The following is a 22229-nucleotide window of genomic DNA, read 5'->3' on the forward strand; positions in this document are numbered from 1 at the left end:
TCCTGCTCTTCCTAAATGACTTTTAATGAATAATCTAATTATTCTCAGGGTTATTTTTAATCTGTATGATCATTCTCTTACAATTCTAGTTTGGAGAGAAGTACAAAAAAAAAAAAAAGTACAGTGAGAATAGATAAAAATCATGAATGGTCTTTTGATCACGAAGTAGGAAATTACTTTTAATGTTCTGAATTTTAAGCATCTATAGTTGTATGTAAATGTAGCCTGTGTGTGTATACAAACGCATGGTTTTCCACTCTCTACTGAAATGTGTATATATGTCTTCATCATTCTTTCCCTTCCTTTCTAGTTATTAATCAGTTGACCATTTATGGCAATCTGTCTTATACCAAGTTTAATACCAAAAGGAGGGATGCTTCTTAAGGGTTTATGGTAAGATAAACCATAAACCATAAATATTTTATGTTCGCATAAAATTGCGAACATAATTGAGATAAAATCATACAGAGTGTTGGGAGTATTAAAAAAATGCTTCATGGGGGAGGTGGGACTTCAAGCTAGATGTTTAGGAATTGCCAGGCTTATGTATTTCTTATGTTGGTTTTAAGCTTTGTGAAGATGGGCCTAATATATCAAATAGCTACTTAATCTCATATCAGTTGCTTAAAACTTCAAGAAAAAAGCATGTTTATCCTGCACTTTCCTTTGATCTGTCCTGGTTTAGAGCTTTACTTAAAACAGAATTTGTGATTTTCTGGTAAAGATGGTTACATGCATAATCAAGAGTGCTTGTTGACTGAAGAAGTATCTGTTAATTGAAACATTCAAGATTCATTGGTTTTAATTCCCCGTGATTTATTTTACTGTAGAGCATGGGCCTGGAATTGATATATTTACACCTGGTAAACCTGGAGAATATGACTTAGAAGGTGGTATATGGGAAGATGAAGATGCTCGGAATTTTTACGAGAACCTCATTGATTTGAAAGCTTTTGTTCCAGCCATCTTGTTTAAAGATAATGAAAAAAGTTGTCAGAATAAAGAGTCCAGCAAGGATGATTCCAAAGGTAAATGCTGGAGGACAAATTTTTATATTAAAGTGCTATAAATTTTAGTTTCAAATATTTGTAAAAAAATTTTTTTTACTTACTAGTTTTGTTATATGAACATTAAGTTACTAGATTAAATGAATGATAGAATAATATAGACATCTTAATTAATTTGAGTCCACTTTATCTAATCAGATTTATTTTCTTTTCATCATTACCACAAATCCTCATGGCCTGTATGTCTCCATTCATCAGTCCACCCATCCATTCATTTCTTCACTGAACAGATGTCATGCACAAAGAAATTATGGTTTTTGTCCTCCATGACCATAATGTATTTTTAAGAATATAAACATCAAATTTGCCAGATATAAATGTAGATTCTAGGAAAAATGTTGCAGATTTTGTGAATCTTTATTTTTTGCAGCAGGATTTCAATATGACTTTTAATTCAGAGATACTGATTCTTTGATTTCAAACAGAGACAAAGGAACCTAAGGATAATAAGGAGGTATCAAGTCCTGACGATTTGGAACTTGAGTTGGAGAACCTGGAAATTAATGATGACACATTGGAGCTAGAGGGTGGAGATGAAGCTGAAGATCTTACAAAGAAACTTCTTGATGAGCAAGGTAAACATTTTTGCCAAAAATTTAAATTTTTGATTAGTTTTTTTTTTTAATGTAATGTTTTACTTATTTTTTGGCTATCCCGTGCGACGTGTGGGATGTTAGTTTCCTGACCAGGGATTGAACTCAGGCCCTTGGCAGTGAGAATGCAGAGTCCTAACCAATGAATTGCCAGGGAATTCCTAACCTTTGATTAGTGTTTATACACAAAGCTCTTTGCCTGTGAATATGGGTCTTTACTCTTTAATTCCTTGTTTTCCTGTTGTCTCTAGGCCCTCACTTTTTTGGAATTTGATTTGGAACAGTAACACTACATGTCCCATATTATGTGATTACAAACTTTAGTGATGATCTAAATAGATATGTCTTGCACTTCAGTGCTTTTAGCATTGTCCTTAATGTATTTTATTTCTGATATAATCTTTACAATCTTAACGTAAATGCATTTGAAAGTTGAGAGATAAAAAGACAATTGGTATATCAGTTCATCTGTCATTTTTATCTGTCTTTACTATTGAGTAATGTTTTGTATTTAGTAATAAAAATATCACACTGTTCATTATTTCCTGACTGCTTCTATCAGGTTTCTTTATTAGTTAGGGTTCTTTATTAGAAGAATGCCTTTGTCAGGGTTGCCTTTCTCTCTGTGGGCTTCATTGTTTCCTGCTGCAGATTCTCTAGTTCTCCATGTCATGGAGGGAGGGAGGCATGGCTGAAGGCTGCCCTTGGCTCAAACCAGCTAGTGACATCTGAGGAAAAGAGGGATTCTCTCCCACTGTCTGTGTATAAGCATTTTGGAGGAGTTGGCTAGTCCTGTGTCATGCTTGCCTGTGGCCAGAGGAGTAATGGTATCTGTGCTTGGGCAGCACCCTTTCCCATCAGAATCCCATGGATTGCCTTTGAGGGGAAGCAGTGATCATGCTGTTAGTTGAAGACATGGGAAAAGGGGTGTTCAACGGATAAAAATAGTAGATCTTCTCTAAAACTACATGCAACTTACGACTTCTCATGTAAAAGTTTGCCCTTTTATAGTTGATAAAGACTAGTGATTTAGGCTTATGATTCTAAAGATACCCTTTCTTTCAAGAGTAATATCTGAAAAAGTTCTTCATTTTTCATAAGAAAAGTGCTTTAGATTATCTGTGCCTCAGATAACATCTTATTGAAGATTTTTATTCTTACATTGTCTATGTATATTTCTAAACCTACTTAAAACCCAATTTCATATTAGAACAAGAGGATGAAGAAGCCAGCACTGGATCTCATCTCAAGCTCATAGTAGATGCTTTCCTCCAGCAGTTACCCAACTGCGTCAACCGTGATCTGATAGACAAGGTATGAGTGCCTCTGTGTGACTTTACTCAAAGCATGTAGACCTTTTAAGATAGCTCAAATTAGGCATGTCTGTGGTTTTTGCAGTTTTGGCTGTAGAATGAGCCATTTCTTCAAATGGAATCTAATATAGGAATTCAAAATGAACACAGTTGGAGCCAATTTGTAGATGCTGTGTTTGGGGGTGGAACTGTCTCTAGAGTCCTGTGGGCTTGACACCTGTCCCCTTCACATATTGCCACAGTGTGGAAAATACTCTTTTAGACCAGATATTCTTAAAGTACTCTCTGTAGATTCCCAGTGTCTTTTTAGATACTTTCAGGGCGTCTGTAAGGTCAAAACTCTTTTCATACTAATACTAGGAGTTTTCCCCCCACTTTTTCACCATTTTTGACATTTGCAAAAGTGATGATGGGTAAACCTGGCATTTTAACGTGAAGTCAAGCTGCATCGGTAGCAGACTCTAATAATAGCCATTGTAGTCTTCATTGCTGTGCATTTGCGATTAAAAAACAATGTCGCTTTAATTTAAACATCTCTTTGATGAATCTGTAAAAATTAGTGATTTTGTTTCATTTCAACCTCTGAGTACACTTCCTTTTAACTTGATAAAATAAGAAGGATATGTGTCTACTGACTCAAGGTTGCCTTGAGAAAAGCCATTTGTATGATTGAGTTGCAAGCTAAACTGCTACTTTTTATATAGAGTACCATTTTTACTTGAAAGAATTGTGGGATGAACCATGGTTATTCAGACTTGGGTATTTAACAGTCGTTTTTCTAACATGAACAAAATGAGCCTCTCAGTTCAGGGAAAACAACTAAAAGTATTTACTGCCAGTAGATAGTAGTTACCAGTTTCCTAATTTTCGTTGAAACATAGTCCATTATTAGCCATTAAATGTTTTTCTCTGTTTTTTCTTTTTCTTTTTCAAAAAATGTTGACTTGAGAGGTGTGTATGTGTGTGTGTCTGTGTGTGTATGTGTGTGACATTTTCTAGTGTTAACCAGCTTTTTTCTGAGTGGATGACCTTTGGGATTTTTATTATCCTAGTCCACAATTTTTTAGTATTTCATGTGGGTGAATTACTTGAAGGAATTTTAGTGTGCTTTCTGCTTTTCTGCTGTTATTCTAATTAGCTGTAAGAAGCTTTAATGTTATAAAATATAATTTTAATAAAATTTATTATACTCCCTTAACAAGCAGAAGAAAAAGTTTAAATTGGTTTTACTCTTAACTAATTCAATCTTGGTGAATACTTTCAATGTGCTTTTACTGGGTTTGAATCTAATCAACATTAATTGTGTTTTATTTCATCAAAAGTTTTTAGCAAATGGAAGGTTTTTCAGTGAGTGTGTCGCTGAAGAGTTGACATCCTTTATAGGGAAATCAGAGAATCTTTGTAGAAAGAAAGAAAAGTGAAATTGCTCAGTTGTGTCCAACCAGGCTCCTCTGTCCATGGGGATTCTCCAGGCAAGAATACTGGAGTGGGTTGCCATTTCCTTCTCCAGAGGATCTTCCCAACCCAGGGATCGAACCTGAGTCTCACACATTGCAGGCAGACTCTTTACCCTCTGAGCCACCAGAGAATCTTTGTATTTGATCCTACCTAAAGTTTGAGAAATTAATGATAAAATAATTATGTGAAACTGTAGAAGGAAAATACTGGTGATACCAGTAGAGTTATTTGATAATAGTTATTTTCTTTTTAAAATATATCTTAAATGTTGTTTTCATAAACTATATATTGAAAATCTTTAATATTTAAATAATATATATACCTGTATTTAAAAAATACCAGTTACTCATAATTTTGTTTTCTAGTGGTTTCCCAGAGCATAGACTTCTCCTAGCTTTTCTTCTACACTTATATTAGATTTTAGATACATTGATAAAATATTGAACACATTTTTGTTATTAAAATGTAAAAGAGTGGATTGCTATATTAAATAACAATTATAGTCCTTATGATGTGGTTTCTTTAGTTTGTTACTATATCTGATTGTCAACAGTAAACCATTTTAGTTAGTATTGAAGCACTTACTCTTAAATTTTTCTGGTTATAATCTGTATCTGTCTCTCTTACCTGGTTTGTCTTTATTCTTTTTTAATCCTTATTAGCATTAATAATTTTCTTGGTTCCTGGCTTCTTGCTACTTTGTAACTTCTATCAGAAAACTTTCCTGATACTAATATTGATCTGTGAGATCAAAAGCATGGGTTGCACATTTCATGCAGTTATTTGCCAAATGTGTCACCATAGGTCTTCAATCTACCCACTGGAAGTTCTGTTTTTAGCACTAGGTTGTAGTTAATAAGTTTGTGAAATATGTTTTGAGATATATAAGGAAAGAGGAGCTTAAGCTTGATGATTGTTAAAGTTTGGAATATCCTTGTAATACTAGTGTCTTAAAACCATTGTGAACTGTTTAGGAACTATTAGGAATCCATTTTAGCATGCTGTTTTAGTAGCTAAATTGAGTTTTTTTTTTTTTTTTTAAGAAAAATGTTTGCTTTTTCTCCTTTAGGCAGCGATGGACTTTTGCATGAACATGAACACGAAAGCAAATAGGAAGAAGTTGGTACGGGCGCTCTTTATAGTTCCCAGACAAAGGTAGGTTTAAAAAGAAAGAGAGTAATTTTTTAGTGTTTCTACACTGCAGTGATTGTAAGAGCTAAGCCCCTGTATAATTATCTCTCTAAAAATATCCCTTGTCAATGGAAGTTATTATCATTGTTGTTAGCATATTTTCTAGAACGAACTTCTCCCTGATTTAATATTCCTTCTGATGCTTTCCTGTTATTTTAAGAATAATAGGAACTTAATAATAACTTAATCATTGCTAGAAGCAATTTATTTACACCTCCTCTGAGGAGAAAAAATAGTATATATTTTTTTTTTTGGAGAATTTTTGTTTTGTAGAAAGATCAGAGTAAATTGATTTTATCTAGTTCTTACGTGTTGTGTTTAAATGAAAATTCTCAAGGTTTTTTTGGTGTTTATGCTGGTTTGGACTTGAAGCTCACATTGGTGATTATGCTGCTAGTAATTCAAGAAGTGTATTCCGTTTCATAATGCTGATAGGGAATTCTAATGCTCTCTTAAACTAAGTTAAAGCCCCTACTTCACCCACATGTTTTAGGAGGTGACCATAGCAAGTCATAGGTTGTTGACTTTAGGAACTTTGAGAAGATCTATTTCCGTTTATTCAACAGGGAATAATTAAAGGATTTTGTTAACTATTAAAATGATTACATACATCATAGCTAATATAGATACTTCCCCCAGAAAGATTCTGTGGGATTTCACTAAAGATTTCTTAAGCAAAATTTTAATTTGGTTCATTTGTTGGTCTCTCATTGGTAACATTTCTCTGTGAAACAAATCACTACTTTTTTCATTTATATTGGTTTTTATCCCTGTCAGCAGCCTTAATATGAGCATTTGGTTTTTCATTTTAGTGGGGCAAGGGAGATAGAATGTGCTAATGTAGTGAGTAGTAGTTGAGAATTATCCAATTGAGAAAATCTTAGATGAATTACTTTTATTATGTAAAATTATATGCTACATTTCATCAAATCTGAGGTGCCATCAGTTGCAAGGTACACCGTTATTTCATGAACAACTGAAAAAATAATACTGCCAGTTACTTATAAGGTTTTTGACTGTCAGACACATTCTACTTTCAAACTCAGAATTTCAAATAGTTTTTGCCTTAATATTTTGGACCATTTTTTTAAACTGGTTCTTTTTTACCTTTGCAATGGAATGTTTTCTTGCATAGTTTTCTTTTCAATTGTTCATATGAATGAATAAACACGTAGTAACAATTATCTGAACTTCTAGTATAGAATGAAGCAAATTTAGCCAAAATAAAAGGCTTTTTTAACAAAAGAATTATGCAGTGATATTAAGTAGTTTGTTTATAAGAGATCATCTTGTCTCCTCCTATCCCCATTCCATCCCACTCCCCTGTCCATGGAGAAGACTGAAAATCTATATCTATATCTATATCTATATCTATATCTATATAAACACTCTTACTTGGTCTTAGGCCAGTTACATTCTTTGTTATTGGATTTATCTGCTTAGCTCAGCAGTTAGGTGCAAACTAGAAGTAGTTGGAATCTGCTAGAAACAGACTTGAAAGTAGTAGGAAGTGACAGTTGATGGTCTGAGAGGAGAGAAAAAGATATAAGTACTTAAAATGCATGGCCTTTTGGAGCCATGAGGAAGAGACCACTTGGTCTTACATACCTGAAATATAAAAATATTTAGGTTTTTTATAGTCAGCTTGAGTGATCAGGAAAGGTTAAAATTATGTTCTAAAATTTATTCATTCACTAAGGATCTACTCTATACTGTGATTAGTGCTGGAGGTACAGTAGTGAACAAGACAGATTCAACTCTTGTATTCGTGCAGCTTACAGTTTGGAGAGGAAGAAGGATAATTCTAAGAGCAGTTGACAAGAAGAATCCCAGCGTGCTTTGGAGTATATAACAGAGGAACTGATTGATTTAGTCTCGGGAGTCAGAGAAGGCTGCCTGGAACAAGGGTCATTTAATTCAATTCCTGAGAAAGGAATGAGCGAGGCGAGGAATGGATGAGGAGAGGAAATGTCGAGAGCATTTCTGATAGAGGCAACATTATGTGCAGAGCCAGAGACAGGAAAGGTCACACAGCAGACTACTGCAGAAACCTCTTTCTTGGTTTCCCTGGACATTGTTGTCTAGACTAAGTTGCAGGAGGGAGGCAGTTTTACTTCTTTTTTTTCAGCACTGAGCACAATGCCTCACAGACAGAAGGTGATAAACTTGTGTAACGTGGTATTTAATGCCCTTTCTTACCGAGCCCCTTTTCAACTTCTTCAGTCTTCATTCTAGCTATTCTTCGTCTTGCAAAATCCTGATCTGTAATGATTTCTTGGATACCCTTTGCTCTCTACTTCCAGGCCCCTGCTTTCTGCTCTGTCTGGGATATCCTGTTTTTATTTACTGAAAACCTCTGACTTAATCTTGAAGTCTTAGGATAAGAGTTATCTTCTCTGAACAACCATCCTTATTTTTCTTATGTATATATAGGTGTTCTTTTATAGACTTTCAACATAATGTCTTCACACATATGAAGAATTTGGCACATCACATTAGGCGTATTAGTTACAGCCCAATGTTGGTTTGCTGCCTGTATTCCTATGAAACTAAAAATATGGGGCCTTTAAAAGAGGACCAGATCTTTTCATTTTGAACATCCCCAACATCAAGTATAGTGTTTGGTACACATAAGTGCTTGAAAATATTTGATGAATTAATATTGGTCATATGCAATTAAAATTTTTATTAAAAAATAAGTGAATGCATTCATAGGACTGAAAACCCTTACGTGAAAAACCTTGTGCTAAAAAGTGTCCTTATCCTTGTCTCCGCGTCTGCTCTGCTCCCAGTAGGAAGCCACTGTCTTGATTACTGTGTATCCTTCCAAAATTTCTTCTGCGTATGCAGGAGCATGCCAACATTCTTATATTTCCTGTTTTATACACAGGAGCCACTTACTGTACTTATTCTTCCAAACTTTACTATTTTCACTTAACAGTATAGCTTGGAAATCTTTTCGTATCAATAATAAAGACTTCTATTGTTACTTTCTTTTAAATTTAGGAGGAGTTAACTTTTATGAATGTACTATATTTAATCATTTTGGACATTCCAGTCTTTGCCATTACAAACAATCCTGTTTTTGTATTTTTCCTTTCTTCATCCTCTTTATTAGCTAGTGGTTTATTCATTTTAGTTTTTTTCACACACATGCACACAAAAACCCAGTTTCTAGATTACCTATGTAGTCTACTGTTTTATTATTTTCCTACTGATTATTTTTGGATTTTATCTTTATTTTCTTCTTTTTTGTTTTCTTTCATTCATTTTGTTCCTTTTTTGGCATTTAATACATTGCTGTCCTCTTACCCTGGTTTTAGCTGTATCTGTTAGTTCTGACATGTGATTTCTATTTTTGTGTTTTCTAGAAATTCTTCATTTTCTGACCTGGTTAGTAATTCATATTTTTATCGTACTGTGATTAGAGAATACTGTGTGATTTTTGCTTTTTGAAGGTTTTTGAAATTTTCTTTGTGGCCTCTTACACAGTCAGTTTTCATGAACATTCTCAAACATATTTGGGAAAGGGGGGGTGCCTCCCTCTTTGTGTGGCATTTCCCTCCCCTTCCTGTAAGGGACGTGAATCCTAGTGAGTGTCTTTATTTTTCTCTATGGCCAGGAGTCCCTCTTTGTCTGTTTAGTCCGTCTAGTCTGAGTTGACCAAAAAAAACCCAGAATGAGTTATTTAATAGTTACTTGAGTGCCTATGAGGACCCAAAGGTTTTATATGTGTGTATATGTGATAGAGAATTTAGCTGCCTTACCTTGTGTGTATAGTTTGGTTAAGGAAGCACTAAACTAAATAAATCTTAAGAACGTCTTCATAGTTATTATTATTATGTTTTTTAGTTTAAAAAATAACAGCAACCAGCTTTATTCGGATATAATTCTCATAACAGTTTACCAGTGCAGTTCACCACTATAAAGTATATACAGTTTAGTCTTTTGAATATATTTAACTATCACAATAATAAAATTTTAAGAGATTTTCGTCCCCCTAAAAGAAACCTTACATCCTTTAGCAAGCAGTTCCATTTCCCACCTCCCCATTCTCTCCCCTGTCCTAAGAAACCACTAATCTCCTTTCAGTTTCTATGGATTTACCTATTCTAGGTATTTCTTGTAAGTGAAATCATAAAATCTGTGGCCTTTTGCACCTCACTTCTTTGTCTTAGAATGATGTTTTCATGGTTCATCCATGTCATCAGATCAGATCAGTCGCTCAGTCGTGTCCGACTCTTTGCGACCCCATGAATCGCCAGGCCTCCCTGTCCATCACCAACTCCCGGAGTTCACCGAGACTCACGTCCATCGAGTCAGTGATGCCATCCAGCCATCTCATCCTCCGTCGTCCCCTTCTCCTCCTGCCCCCAATCCCTCCCAGCATCAGAATCTTTTCCAATGAGTCAACTCTTCACATGAGGTGGCCAAAGTACTGGAGTTTCAGCTTTAGCATCAGTCCTTCCCAAGAAATCCCAGGGCTGATCTCCTTCAGAATGGACTGGTTGGATCTCCTTGCAGTCCAAGGGACTCTCCAGAGTCTTCTCCAACACCACGGTTCAAAAGCATCGATTCTTCGGCGCTCAGCCTTCTTCACAGTCCAACTCTCACATCCATACATGACCACAGGAAAAACCATAGCCTTGACTAGACGAACCTTTGTTGGCAAAGTAATGTCTCTGCTTTTCAATATGCTCTCTAGGTTGGTCATAACTTTCCTTCCAAGGAGTAAGCGTCTTTTAATTTCACGGCTGCAGTCACCATCTGTAGTGATTTTGGAGCCCAGAAAAATAAAGTCTGACACTGTTTCCACTGTTTCCCCGTCTATTTCCCATGAAGTGGTGGGACCGGATGCCATGATCTTCGTTTTCTGAATGTTGAGCTTTAAGCCAACTTTTTCACTCTCCACTTTCACTTTCATCAAGAGGCTTTTTATTTCCTTTTCACTTTCTGCCATAAGGGTGGTGTTATCTGCATATCTGAGGTTATTGATATTTCTCCTGGCAATCTTGATTCCAGCTTGTGTTTCTTCCAGTCCAGCGTTTCTCATGATGTACTCTGCATATAAGTTAAATAAACAGGGTGACAGTATACAGCCTTGACGAACTCCTTTTCCTATTTGGAACCAGTCTGTTGTTCCATGTCCAGTTCTAACTGCTGCTTCCTGACCTGCATATAGATTTCTCAAGAGGCAGGTCAGGTGTTCTGGTATTCCCATCTCTTTCAGAATTTTCCACAGTTTATTGTGATCCACACAGTCAAAGGCTTTGGCATAGTCAATAAAGCAGAAATAGATGTTTTTCTGGAACTCTCTTGCTTTTTCCATGATCCAGCGGATGTTGGCAATTTGATCTCTGGTTCCTCTGCCTTTTCTAAAACCAGCTTGAACATCAGGAAGTTCACAGTTCACATATTGCTGAAGCCTGGCTTGGAGAATTTTGAGCCTTACTTTACTAGCGTGTGAGATGAGTGCAATTGTGTGGTAGTTTGAGCATTCTTTGGCATTGCCTTTCTTTGGGATTGGAATGAAAAGTGACCTTTTCCAGTCCTGTGGCCACTGCTGAGTTTTCCAAATTTGCTGGCATATTGAGTGCAGCACTTTCACAGCATCATCTGTCAGGATTTAGAATAGCTCAACTGGAATTCCATCACCTCCACTAGCTTTGTTCGTAGTGATGCTTTCTAAGGCCCACTTGACTTCACATTCCAGGATGTATGGCTCTAGGTCAGTGATCACACCATCATGATTATCTGGGTTGTGAAGATCTTTTTTGTACAGTTCTTCTGTGTATTCTTGCCATCTCTTCTTAATATCTTCAGCTTCTGTTAGGTCCATACCATTTCTGTCCTTTATCGAGCCCATCTTTGCATGAAATGTTCTTTGGTATCTCTGATTTTCTTCAAGAGTTCCCTACTCTTTCCCATTCTGTTGTTTTCCTCTATTTCTTTGCATTGATTGCTGAAGAAGGCTTTCTTAGCTCTTCTTGCTATTCTTTGGAACTCTGCATTCAGATGTTTATATCTTTCCTTTTCTCCTTTGCTTTTCGCTTCTCTTCTTTTCACAGCTATTTGTAAGGCCTCCCCAGACAGCCATTTTGCTTTTTTGCATTTCTTTTCCACGGGGATGGTCTTGATCCCTGTCTCCTGTACAATGTCACGAACCTCATTCCATAGTTCATCAGGCACTCTATCTATCAGATCTAGACCCTTAAATCTATTTCTCACTTCCACTGTATAATCATAAGGGATTTGATTTAGGTCATACCTAAATGGTCTAGTGGTTTTCCCTACTTCTTCAGTTTAAGTCTGAATTTGTCAATAAGGAGTTCATGGTCTGAGCCACAGTCAGCTCCTGGTCTTGTTTTTGCTGACTGTATAGAGCTTCTCCATCTTTGGCTGCAAAGAATATAATCAATCTGATTTCAGTGTTGACCATCTGGTGATGTCCATGTATAGAGTCTTCTCTTGTGTTGTTGGAAGAGGGTGTTTGTTATGACCAGTGCATTTCTTGGCAAAACTCTATCAGTCTTTGCCCTGCTTCATTCCGTATTCCAAGGCCAAATTTGCCTGTTACTCCAGGTGTTTCTTGACTTCCTACTTTTGCATTCCAGTCCCCTATAATGAAAAGGACATCTTTTTTGGGTGTTAGTTCTAAAAGGTCTTGTCATAACACGTATTAAAAAGGAAGACTGAATAGTATTTCATCGTAGAGCTCTACCACATTTTGTTTACCCATTTGTCAGTTGATGGACGTTTAAGCAGTTTTCACTTTTTAGCTATTATGAGTGTGTTGTTGTGACTCTATACAAGTTTTTGTGTGAACATAGTTTTCAGTTCTCTTGGGTATATATCTATGAGTGGACTTGTTGTGTTACAGGGTAAATGTATGTTTAATATTTTTAGTAACTGGTGAACTGTTTGTCACAATGGTTGCACCATTTTTCATTCCCAGTAGAAATGTATGAATGTTGCAGTTTCTCCATATCCTCACCAATACTTGTTACTGTTGCTGTTTTGCTTTTAGCTGTCTTAGTGTGAAGTGAAATTTATCTCATTGTGGTTTTGTTTGCATTTCCCTAATGGCTAATGATTGTGAGCATTTTTTCATGTGCTTATTGGCCATTTGTCTGTCTTCTTTGGAAAGTTATTCAAATCCTTTTAAATTGTATTATTTGTCTTTTTATTGTAACGAGTTCTTTGTATATTTTTTGTACATATCCCTTATGGGATATAATTTGTAGATGGTTTCTTTCATTCTGTGAGTTGTCTTTCACTTTCTTAGTATCATTTGAAGGACAAAAGTTTTAAAGATTGATTTATTCCATCTTACAGTTCTTCAAGGTCTGATCTGAAGCACTGGTTTAATTTTCATTTGTGTTCTTCCTTCATTAAATAAATAGTGGTTAAATTTTTTTTGAAAAGGCTGGACTGTACCTCTTAGCCTGTTAATTTGAATGAATCCACTGAAATGAAATCTGTAGCAATCCCCTTAATTATATATTTACATATTGTTCTATAGTTAATTTGTAGTATAACTGTCTACACATTTAATTGAAATTTCACACAAAGTGCTAATATCTTGTTTTAAAATTTTATTAAAGTGTAGTTGATTTCCAGCATTAATTTCTGCTCTATAGCAAAGTGACTCAGTCATATATATTCCTCTTCATATTCTTTGCCATTTTGGTTTATCAGAGAATATTGAATATCCCTGTGCTGTTGAGTAGGCCCTTGTTGTTTATCCGTCACGTATATACTAGTTTGTGTCTGCTAATCTCAAGCTCCCAATCCTCCCCTCCGCTGCCTGACCGTGCCTTTGGCACCCACAGATCTATTCTCTCTGTCTGTGAGTCTCTTTCAGTTCCTTAGATACATTTGTTTGTGTCGTCTTTTAGGTTCTGCGTATGGTATCACGGTATTTCTGTTTCTCCTGCCTTACTTCACTTAGTATGATGATCTCTAGGTCCATCCATGTTGCCGCGAATGGCATTATTTCACTTTTAATGACTGAGTAGTATTCCATTATACTACTTTATTTATCCATTCACCTGTTGATGGACACTTACGTTGTTTCCATGTCTTGGCTATTATAAATAGTGCTGCTGTGTGAAATAGGGGTGCAGTATCTTTTTAAATTATAGTTTTGTCTGGATATATGCCCAGCAGTGGGATTGCTGGACCGTAAGGCATAAAGTGTTTACATCTTAAGTATTATGTGTATATCCACACTTAGATCAAGGTAGAAAACACTCCTAGCCCCCCCCAAGGCTCCCTCACCTAAGTGAACTTTCAGGTATGAAGTCAGCCGGAATCAGGGAACGTTCCTAAGCATCTCTTAGTTCTTCATTTTGAAAATAGATGAACTTGGTATTGGTTTTCATGACTTTGAAGACCTGTGGATTTTATCATGTTTTAGCAGATGGGTGGATGTTCAGAGTCTCTTTATATTAGTATAGACAGAACACTATTCACCAGTGAAGTGCTTCACTTCAGTCTTAGCTTTTCCTGATCCAGCTTGTAGGAGCATTTGCTGGACTTTTGGGGAGAGAGTTTCTAATTGAAGCTCCCCTTGCTAAGAATGAGAAACTGAGTTTTGGGAGCTCTGTTAGCACTGTACCACTTGATGGCACTGTTGCATGAGGAGCATGAACGTTGTGGGAAAAGTTACCGGGCATTTGCTTGTCTGTTTCAGAGTAAATGATCTAATTTTTTTTTGTTTTGTCCCTTTTGAATCATCATCTGCTTTAGTGTTTTCTATGAAGAAAAACCTTTGTATTCTTCAAATAAGCAGTAACAGGGTTCTTTCACATTAATTTTTTTCCAGGCATTTTTGAGCACAGAAATATAATAGCTTTCAACAGTTAAATCATTTAGATTTTAGAGAGAAAACAGCTAAAAACCTGATAGATTATGAAGTTAAAAACCTTTAAGACTTCCCTGCCCCTCCGCCCCGCTCAGGAACAAAACCGTGTAATTCTGCTTTCTTGTTTTTACCTGTAGTTAGTGACTAGATGTTTACTTACTTGATGATCATTAACTGCTTGTAGGGTACTTAAATGTGTGATTTGGGAGAGCTTGAAAGTATAAGCAAGGTTTTATTATTGTTTAAAAAAGAAATATTCTTTTTAAATTGTTCACTCATTAACTGCTGGTAAAAATATTTATCACTCAGAAGATTTTAAAATTCAGTTTTCAAAGGAAGGATCTAAGTTTATTTTCTAGTTCACTTTCAGAAAGGTTAAATAAAATATATTTAGCTTAAAATTTAATGCAGAAATTTGCTTTTTATATTGATTGAAGTGTCTTATAACATTTATGTGATTGGTACAGCATTTAGCACTCCATTCCCTTTGAGCTTGCATTTGTAGGAAAGTGAAAAAGTCAGAAGACTTTACTTAAATAGTTATGAATGTTGAAAAGTATGTAATTTCTTACATTATATACAGCATAAGGGATCTTACTTTGTGAAGTAATGAATATTCACAGAACTTAAAGGTTTAAATGGGGCAAGATGACTTTTAGTATCAACTGTTCATTTAATTGTAAAAAGTATAGTGGTAAAAGAGGAACTAGGAGCTTCTTGGTTTGAAAAGGATTTGGTGAATTTACTAGGAGTAGAGGATTCTCCAAAAGAAACAAAAACTAGAGTTACTGACTACTTGGAAAGGTATAATTAAAAGAGTTAAGATCCTCTCTTGGTTCTTTAAGGAGAAGGCAATGGCAACCCACTCCAGTACTCTTGCCTGGAAAATCCCATGGACAGAGGAGCCTGGTGGGCTGCAGTCCCTGAGGTCACTAAGAGTCAAACACAACTGAGCGACTTCACTTTCACTTTTCACTTTACTGCATTGCAGAAGGAAATGGCAGCCCACTCCAGTGTTCTTGCCTGGAGAATCCCAGGGATGGGGGAGCCTGGTGGGCTGCCATCTATGGGGTTGCACAGAGTCGGACACGACTGAAGCGAATTAGCAGCAACAGCAGTGGTTCCTTAAACTAATTTTTAAGTTCCTGTTGAAGCTGAAAGCACTGACCTGTGTTAGTAGTTTAATGATGTGAGTCTCCGGGGATAGCAAAAGCTGCTTTACTTTTTAAAAATATATATATGATTTTATTTATATTTTTGGTTGTGCTGGGTCTTTGTTGCTGTGTGGACTCTCTGTAGTTGGTGAGGGTTGCTCTCTAGTTGTGCTGTGCAGGCTTCTCCTTGGAGTGGCTTCTCTTATTGCAGAGCATTGGCTTGAGTGCACATGGGGTTCGGCAGTTGCAACTCCTGGGTTCTAGAGCATAGGCTCTGTTGTTCATGGGATGTGGGATATTCCTGGACCAGGGATCGAACCTTTGTCTCCTGCACTGGCAGGTATAGTCTTTACCACTGAGCCACCAGGTAAGGCCAGGCTGCTTTACTTTAAAATGGATGGTCTATCCGTCTTTCTTTTAGGGTTGGAAAAAACCTTTGAAGTAGATTGAACTAACTGGAAGAAGAAAATAATGCAGCAAACTATAGATGACTTGCCCAAGAAAAGAAGAAAAAAGATGACATACTTCAGTTAGGTTTTGATGCTACATGTTATAATCTCAAATTTTATTGAAAAATACACTGAAAAAGACAACCAAGAATTGATTTTGTAAACTCAGAAGCTAGTTCTTAAAAAAAAATCCAAATAGAGAACTATTTAGCAAATATAAAAAACAATAAAAACTTTAAGAATAAGCCAGCTGATAATGCTAGAAATGTTAAAAACCACTTGAAAACCTCAGTAAAACAGGTAATTTTTTGTAAAACATAAACATTTTCAAAATCAATTCAACACAAAATTAAATAGACCAGTGATTATGGAAGAAAATGTAAAAAGTTACCAGAGTAATTTCTCTGCTCTATCATTTTTGCCAGAACATAGGAAAGAAAAAAATATGGAAAAATAGGCAAAATCTTACCAACAACAAAAAAAGAGCATGGAAATCAAAAGTATGGGTCAGTCTCACTTTTAAGTGTCGAAACAAAAATTCTAAGTAAAACACTAACAAATCATATTTACTAGTATATTAAAGATAAAAATTCAGCACGATCAAAGAGAATTAATCTTAGTAATGAAAAGATACTTTAAATAGGAAATTTATTAATATGTATAACAGCAGGGACAATAAACTATATGATTAACCCACTAAATGCATAAAAGATATTTGATAAGCTCTTCATTGATAAAATATAAAACTTGATCAATTAATATTATTCTTAGAGAAATAGGATGATATTTTCTAAAGGTGTTGTAGAATATTTTAGAATAAGAGGTAACAGTATTTATCTAAGATGTATCTATCGAGCACTTACGATATTCCACATACTGTTTTGAGTGCTGACAAACTGTTTCCCATGGAGCTTACATTCTAGTGGGAAGGGTGACAGACAACAAACGTAACAAGTAAGTAAACTGTGTATGTTGGAAAGTGATAAATTTTATTTTTAAAAAAACAGTGTGGGATAAGGAGATGGGAGTGGGATGGATTTGCAGTTTCAGTGGCATATTCAGAACGGGTCTCATGGAGGGGGTGTCATTGGAACTAAGACTTGACCTGTGTGAGGGAGTATGTGGCAGAGGTGTTTGGGAAAAGTGGACTCCAGCTGCTGAAAACAGCCAGTACTGAGGCTCTGAGGATTAGTGGGAGTCTGGTGAGACTGGAGTGACTAGTAGGAGATGAGGTCAGGTCAGTTCTTGAGATCACAGAGGTACTGTATGGGAGAATTAGAACCTGAGCCTCTCAACTCCCAGTGCATAACTCTTTGTTATCCCATGACCTTAATTTTTGAGTTTTAATTTTTCTGACCTGCACTGTGGCAGTTGGGAGAGGTAGAACTTGGGCACAGATTTAAAGTCCTATATTTGTAATTGATCATGAACTGAAGGGAAAAAAAGTATTTGTTACTAAAGGGAATACAAGAAAACCAACATTGTAACTAAAATATAATAGCAATATATTAAAATGTAATATTCTAACTGAAGTTTGAAAATTTAGAAAGTAAATTTGATATTAGTATGGATCCATCTATTATGCTTGAAAATGAAGTCTGCAGTTGCCCTAGGCATTTTTTTTTTTTTGGTACTAGCAGATGTTAAGAAAATTATTACAAATTTGTAAGAGTGTTTTATAGGATATCTCAGTTCTTTACAGAGTGGATTATGCTTTTCATTTCTTTAAAGAAGGACAAAGTGAAGTGAATGTCACTCAGTTATAGTTGACTCTTTGTGACCCATCCATGGAATTCTCCAGGCCAGAATACTGGAGTGGATAGCCTTTCCCATCTCCAGGGGATCTTCCCAACCCAGAGATTGAACCCAGGTCTCCCGCATTGCAGGCAGATTCTTTACCAGCTGAGCCACAAGGGAATCCATAAAGAAGGATAGAATAAATTTAAAATATATTGAAGTACTACTATGGAGGCACCATATTCTTGACTTCTCAGCATCTGTAGCCTTATTTCTGAAGTGGTGATTATGGTTATTAGGATCAACAAGATAAATAATGGATATCAGATGCCTAGGACAGGGCCTGGCACGTTCATAAGAAAAAATAAATGATAATTTAAAGAATTGTGATGGTCAAAGAGGAATACGAAGTGTTTGAGGCTCCGAGTACTTTCCTTCCCTTAACTCCACCTTTCAAGTTTATCTCCATTCTTCCTTCCTCACCATGTCCCTTCTCTCAGCTAAGGCTTATATCGATCCACACTGGGAATTTTCCAGATCTAATTTAAGTCTTTCATGGTAGGCAGAGTTTTCTCTGATGATAAACCATTTTTATGGTTCTGTAGTATAATGATATATTCAAAGATGTGTAAGACTTGTAGAATTATTTCTGTCTGTTCTAAATGGCTTTGGGTTGTAGTTTTTGAGCTCTTGTTTTGAATTTTTCTAGTTTTTTGCTTCCTTCCTCACTGTTAGCTCCCATTACTTGCTGCTTTTTTTCCCTCATGACTTCTCATTTTCAGAGTCTGATCTGCTGAGTGTTGACTCATTGGATAATCGAGTTTTATAAAGTAATGTGTGGCAGGAATGGAAAATAAATTTTTAGTTTGTGTGTTGATTCTAATTAGTATTGGCTATCTGGAGTGCTGAATCCTGGAGTTGTATCCAAATTTGGCAAGAAAGTGCTCTGAAGATGAAAGTGGGTGGCAGCAATGCATATTTGCACTAGTTGTCTAGAGAAAGGGTAGGTCAGCCCCATGTGAGAGTCCAAGTGGACTTTATAATGGGTAAAATAAGTTAGTGTATAGGTTTTGTGATTTTTTTTGACTTCTTAGATACTCTTTTGGTTATTGGTTAACCCTTTTACTTTACTTTGAGGCTTCTAAAGAACTTCTTCATGGATAAATGAAGGAAATGCTTTAAAAGGATTGTTTTGTTCTTTTTAAGTTATCTTTATGTTTATCTTCCCAGTATTGTGTGATTAAAATTTTAAGCAATGTTTTCTCTGCTATTTCATTTTTTATCAAAATTGTATACTTGATGAAATTTGCAGATGTGCGATAATTGCACTGAATGGAAAATACCAGATGATTAATAAACTTTCACAAGGCAAATTGAATTGGATTTCCAAATACTTCATTATGATGGCAATCAATGGGCATGTCTGTATGATTACTAGTTTTTATAATCTTTAATGTGTGACTATATCTGAGAAAGTTTAAATTATTTTAAAATGAGTTATTTCTGGTGTGCTTTTTATACATATCACATATAACTTTTGCAGGTTGGATTTGCTACCATTTTATGCAAGATTGGTTGCTACATTGCATCCCTGCATGTCTGATGTAGCAGAGGATCTTTGTTCCATGCTGAGGGGGGATTTCAGATTTCATGTATGTATTTAAGCATTTATTTTATGTTTTTTATATATATATACTTATGAGTGGGGATTCTTTAGTTTAAGAATATGATTATTTTATTGGTAAGCACATTTTGAAATCTGATAGTGGTATAACAGTTCAGAATGTATGGACTTCTGAATTTTTAAAATGTGAATCTGTTCAGCAACACTTGAATTTTATAAATGCTATTCCAGTTGGAGATGAGTGGCTGCTGCTACCTTGTTTTCCCATTGTAGGTACTGTACTCTTTGCTTTTTTAAAGTAAAACCATTCTCCAAGGTCAGGAGAGCCAGCAGGCCTCCTTGGGGTCACCAGAAGAAACAGGGTTGGCCGTGATTCAGGGCACAGTGCCAGTAGGATGCCTCCAGGTGTTGGGTCCTGTGTTTGGGGCACATGAAGTTTTGATCTCAGTGAATGCGGTCAGAGACCATGTTTTTATTGATTCTTGCCTTAAAAATCTTTACCTTAAAGATTCTTAATAGAGTGTCTGTGAGTGGTTCTCCCAGACCCATGTTACCCCATCATCTTGGCTTGAAAGAAATAAAATGATATCTTAGGGGTGACAAAATGAACATTGGTAGAATTTGAAAAGACCTGAAATGCCAGTAGAAAAATTGTGTTTGTAAAATTTAGCTTTATATAGCAAGTTGCTTGGAATGCACATAAGGGTTTGCTGTGCTCAATATGTACTTTATTACACTCACTCTGACCACATCAGTAGTAGGGCTGAGCACCAGAACAGAAATAATTCTTGAGGTCAGGACTGTCATGATATAATTAGAAAGATAAGGCATAAATACAAAAGCAAGAGTGGAATAAAAAATTAAACCCTAAATGTATATTGATGTTATAAGGAAATGCATCCTTACTTGCCAAATGAATTGTTGGAGACTCAGTGCCTTGAGTCTAGAGGAGGCAAATTCTCTGTGGAGGTAGGTGGTCTCTGAAGGCTTCTTGCCATAGGTGTTAATCTGTTAGTATGAGATTTGTAGGTAAATTTTTCCGAACCAGCTTTTCTGCTGAAGTGTATTTCAGACATTTGTGGATACTACTACACAAGGACAGGTTTCTGTGTCTAGAAAAGTTTGGAAACACTGAGATCAAGAAAGTCAAACCATTTTGCTTTTGCTTTATGGTAAGAATTCTCAATGCTTTAATAGGATAATGAGCACTGTGAACCTCCTGGAAGGGGCTGACTATACACTAGAAAGACACATTTTGATAAACGCTACTAGTTTAGGGGCAGATGGGCCTGAAGGCATATAGTTGATATCCCATCAGGCAGATACAGACAAGACAGTGTTTTACTAGCAGACAGTGTGACAATATTGGAGAAGGCAATGCCACCCCACTCCAGTACTCTTGCCTGGAAAATCCCATGGATGGAGGAGCCTGGTAGGCTGCAGCCCATGGGGTCACCAAGAGTCACACACGACTGAGCGACTTCCTTTTCACTTTTCACTTTCATGCATTGGAGAAGGAAATGGCAACCCACTCCAGTGTTCTTGCCTGGAGAATCCCAGGGACGGGGGAGCCTGCTGGGCTGCCATCTGTGGGGTCGCACAGAGTCGGACACGACTGAAGTGACTTAGCAGCAGCAGCAGCAGTATGACAATATTGTATGAGTTACATACACATACCCCTCCACCAAAGCTACAGTCAAACAAAATACAAGTTGCTGGACCACACATGATTAGTGCTTTTGGTGAGAAACCTAAAATTACGAAAATTCTGTTCTTGTGTACTTCTGTCCCATCTTTGAAAATTGGGGTGAGAGTTAAGGGAAATGGCATGTTTGTTACTGTTGTAAGGTTTCAGTATAAGGAGGAGAGTATCAGGATTCCAGAGAGTATTTGGGAGACGCTGCTCTCAGGGGAGAGGAGCAGGGCACTTGGTGTCTTCCATCACCTCTGCTGCTTCTTGATCCAGCCTTTCCCACCCTCAGATCTGCAGACTTTCCATTGACTTTTTATCAGGCAGTAAATGTGCTCAGCACTGTCCTATCTTTAAAATAAGGTATAAACAAGAATTTTTACACACCTGCACCCCTCCCCATCCTCTTTAATTTCCTTCTTATTCGAGTGCTGTAGAGTATACTTGTCTCTCACACTTCTGACAGTTGCTCTTTGTTTCCCATCATAGTGCCCTGGCAGAAACCTTCACTGCTCTCCTAAGCACCTCATCCTAGTTGATGTCCCTGAGGATTCTGACTATCACTGGCTCCATCACAATGGCCAAGTTACTTAAATGCTCCGTACCCCGGTTTCCTTTTATTAAATGAGATAATTTTATCTTTTAAAATAGGATTGTTCTCAGTGATTAAATGAGATAATGCTTACAAAGCTCATCACACGGTGCCCAGACACAGATGTCCTTATAATAATAATGACCCCTTTTATGAACCACGCTCTCCTGCTTTTCACTTCTGACTACTTTCCTCAGTATCCCCTTGCTCTTTTTTCCAGCTGAGTTTATGTGGTAGTATTCTTCCTCCACACTCCTTTTTGACAGAATGCAGTTTCCCCGGGGTTTGGTTGGTATCTATTTCCCAGCAGCCTCACGTACCTGTGTCTTACCAGAGCCTCTCTCCTGGTACTTAATAAGTTGTCATGTACTTTTAGCTAAATACATCCATAAGACAAACTCATTTTCTTTTAAAAAATATCTGTCTTTCCTTTCCTCTTACAAACTTCTGTATTCTTCCTGTAAATTTGCAATATAGTTTATATAATCACCAAGG

At 36.4% G+C, this 22229-nt stretch overlaps 1 protein-coding gene across 1 annotated transcript in view; it reads left to right on the forward strand.

Moving 5' to 3' along the window:
- Nucleotides 1–22229, forward strand: part of UPF2 (UPF2 regulator of nonsense mediated mRNA decay) — a 96309-nt gene that overhangs the window by 20529 nt on the left and 53551 nt on the right. The window contains exons 5-9 of the mRNA XM_019972912.2: nucleotides 831–1028; nucleotides 1493–1642; nucleotides 2871–2974; nucleotides 5501–5586; nucleotides 19372–19480. Of these exons, the coding sequence (XP_019828471.1) occupies nucleotides 831–1028; nucleotides 1493–1642; nucleotides 2871–2974; nucleotides 5501–5586; nucleotides 19372–19480 (647 nt within the window). The remainder of the gene's footprint in view (nucleotides 1–830; nucleotides 1029–1492; nucleotides 1643–2870; nucleotides 2975–5500; nucleotides 5587–19371; nucleotides 19481–22229) is intronic.

This window comes from Bos indicus, chromosome 13 (genome assembly GCF_029378745.1).
Source record: "Bos indicus isolate NIAB-ARS_2022 breed Sahiwal x Tharparkar chromosome 13, NIAB-ARS_B.indTharparkar_mat_pri_1.0, whole genome shotgun sequence".
Lineage (NCBI taxonomy): Eukaryota > Metazoa > Chordata > Mammalia > Artiodactyla > Bovidae > Bos > Bos indicus.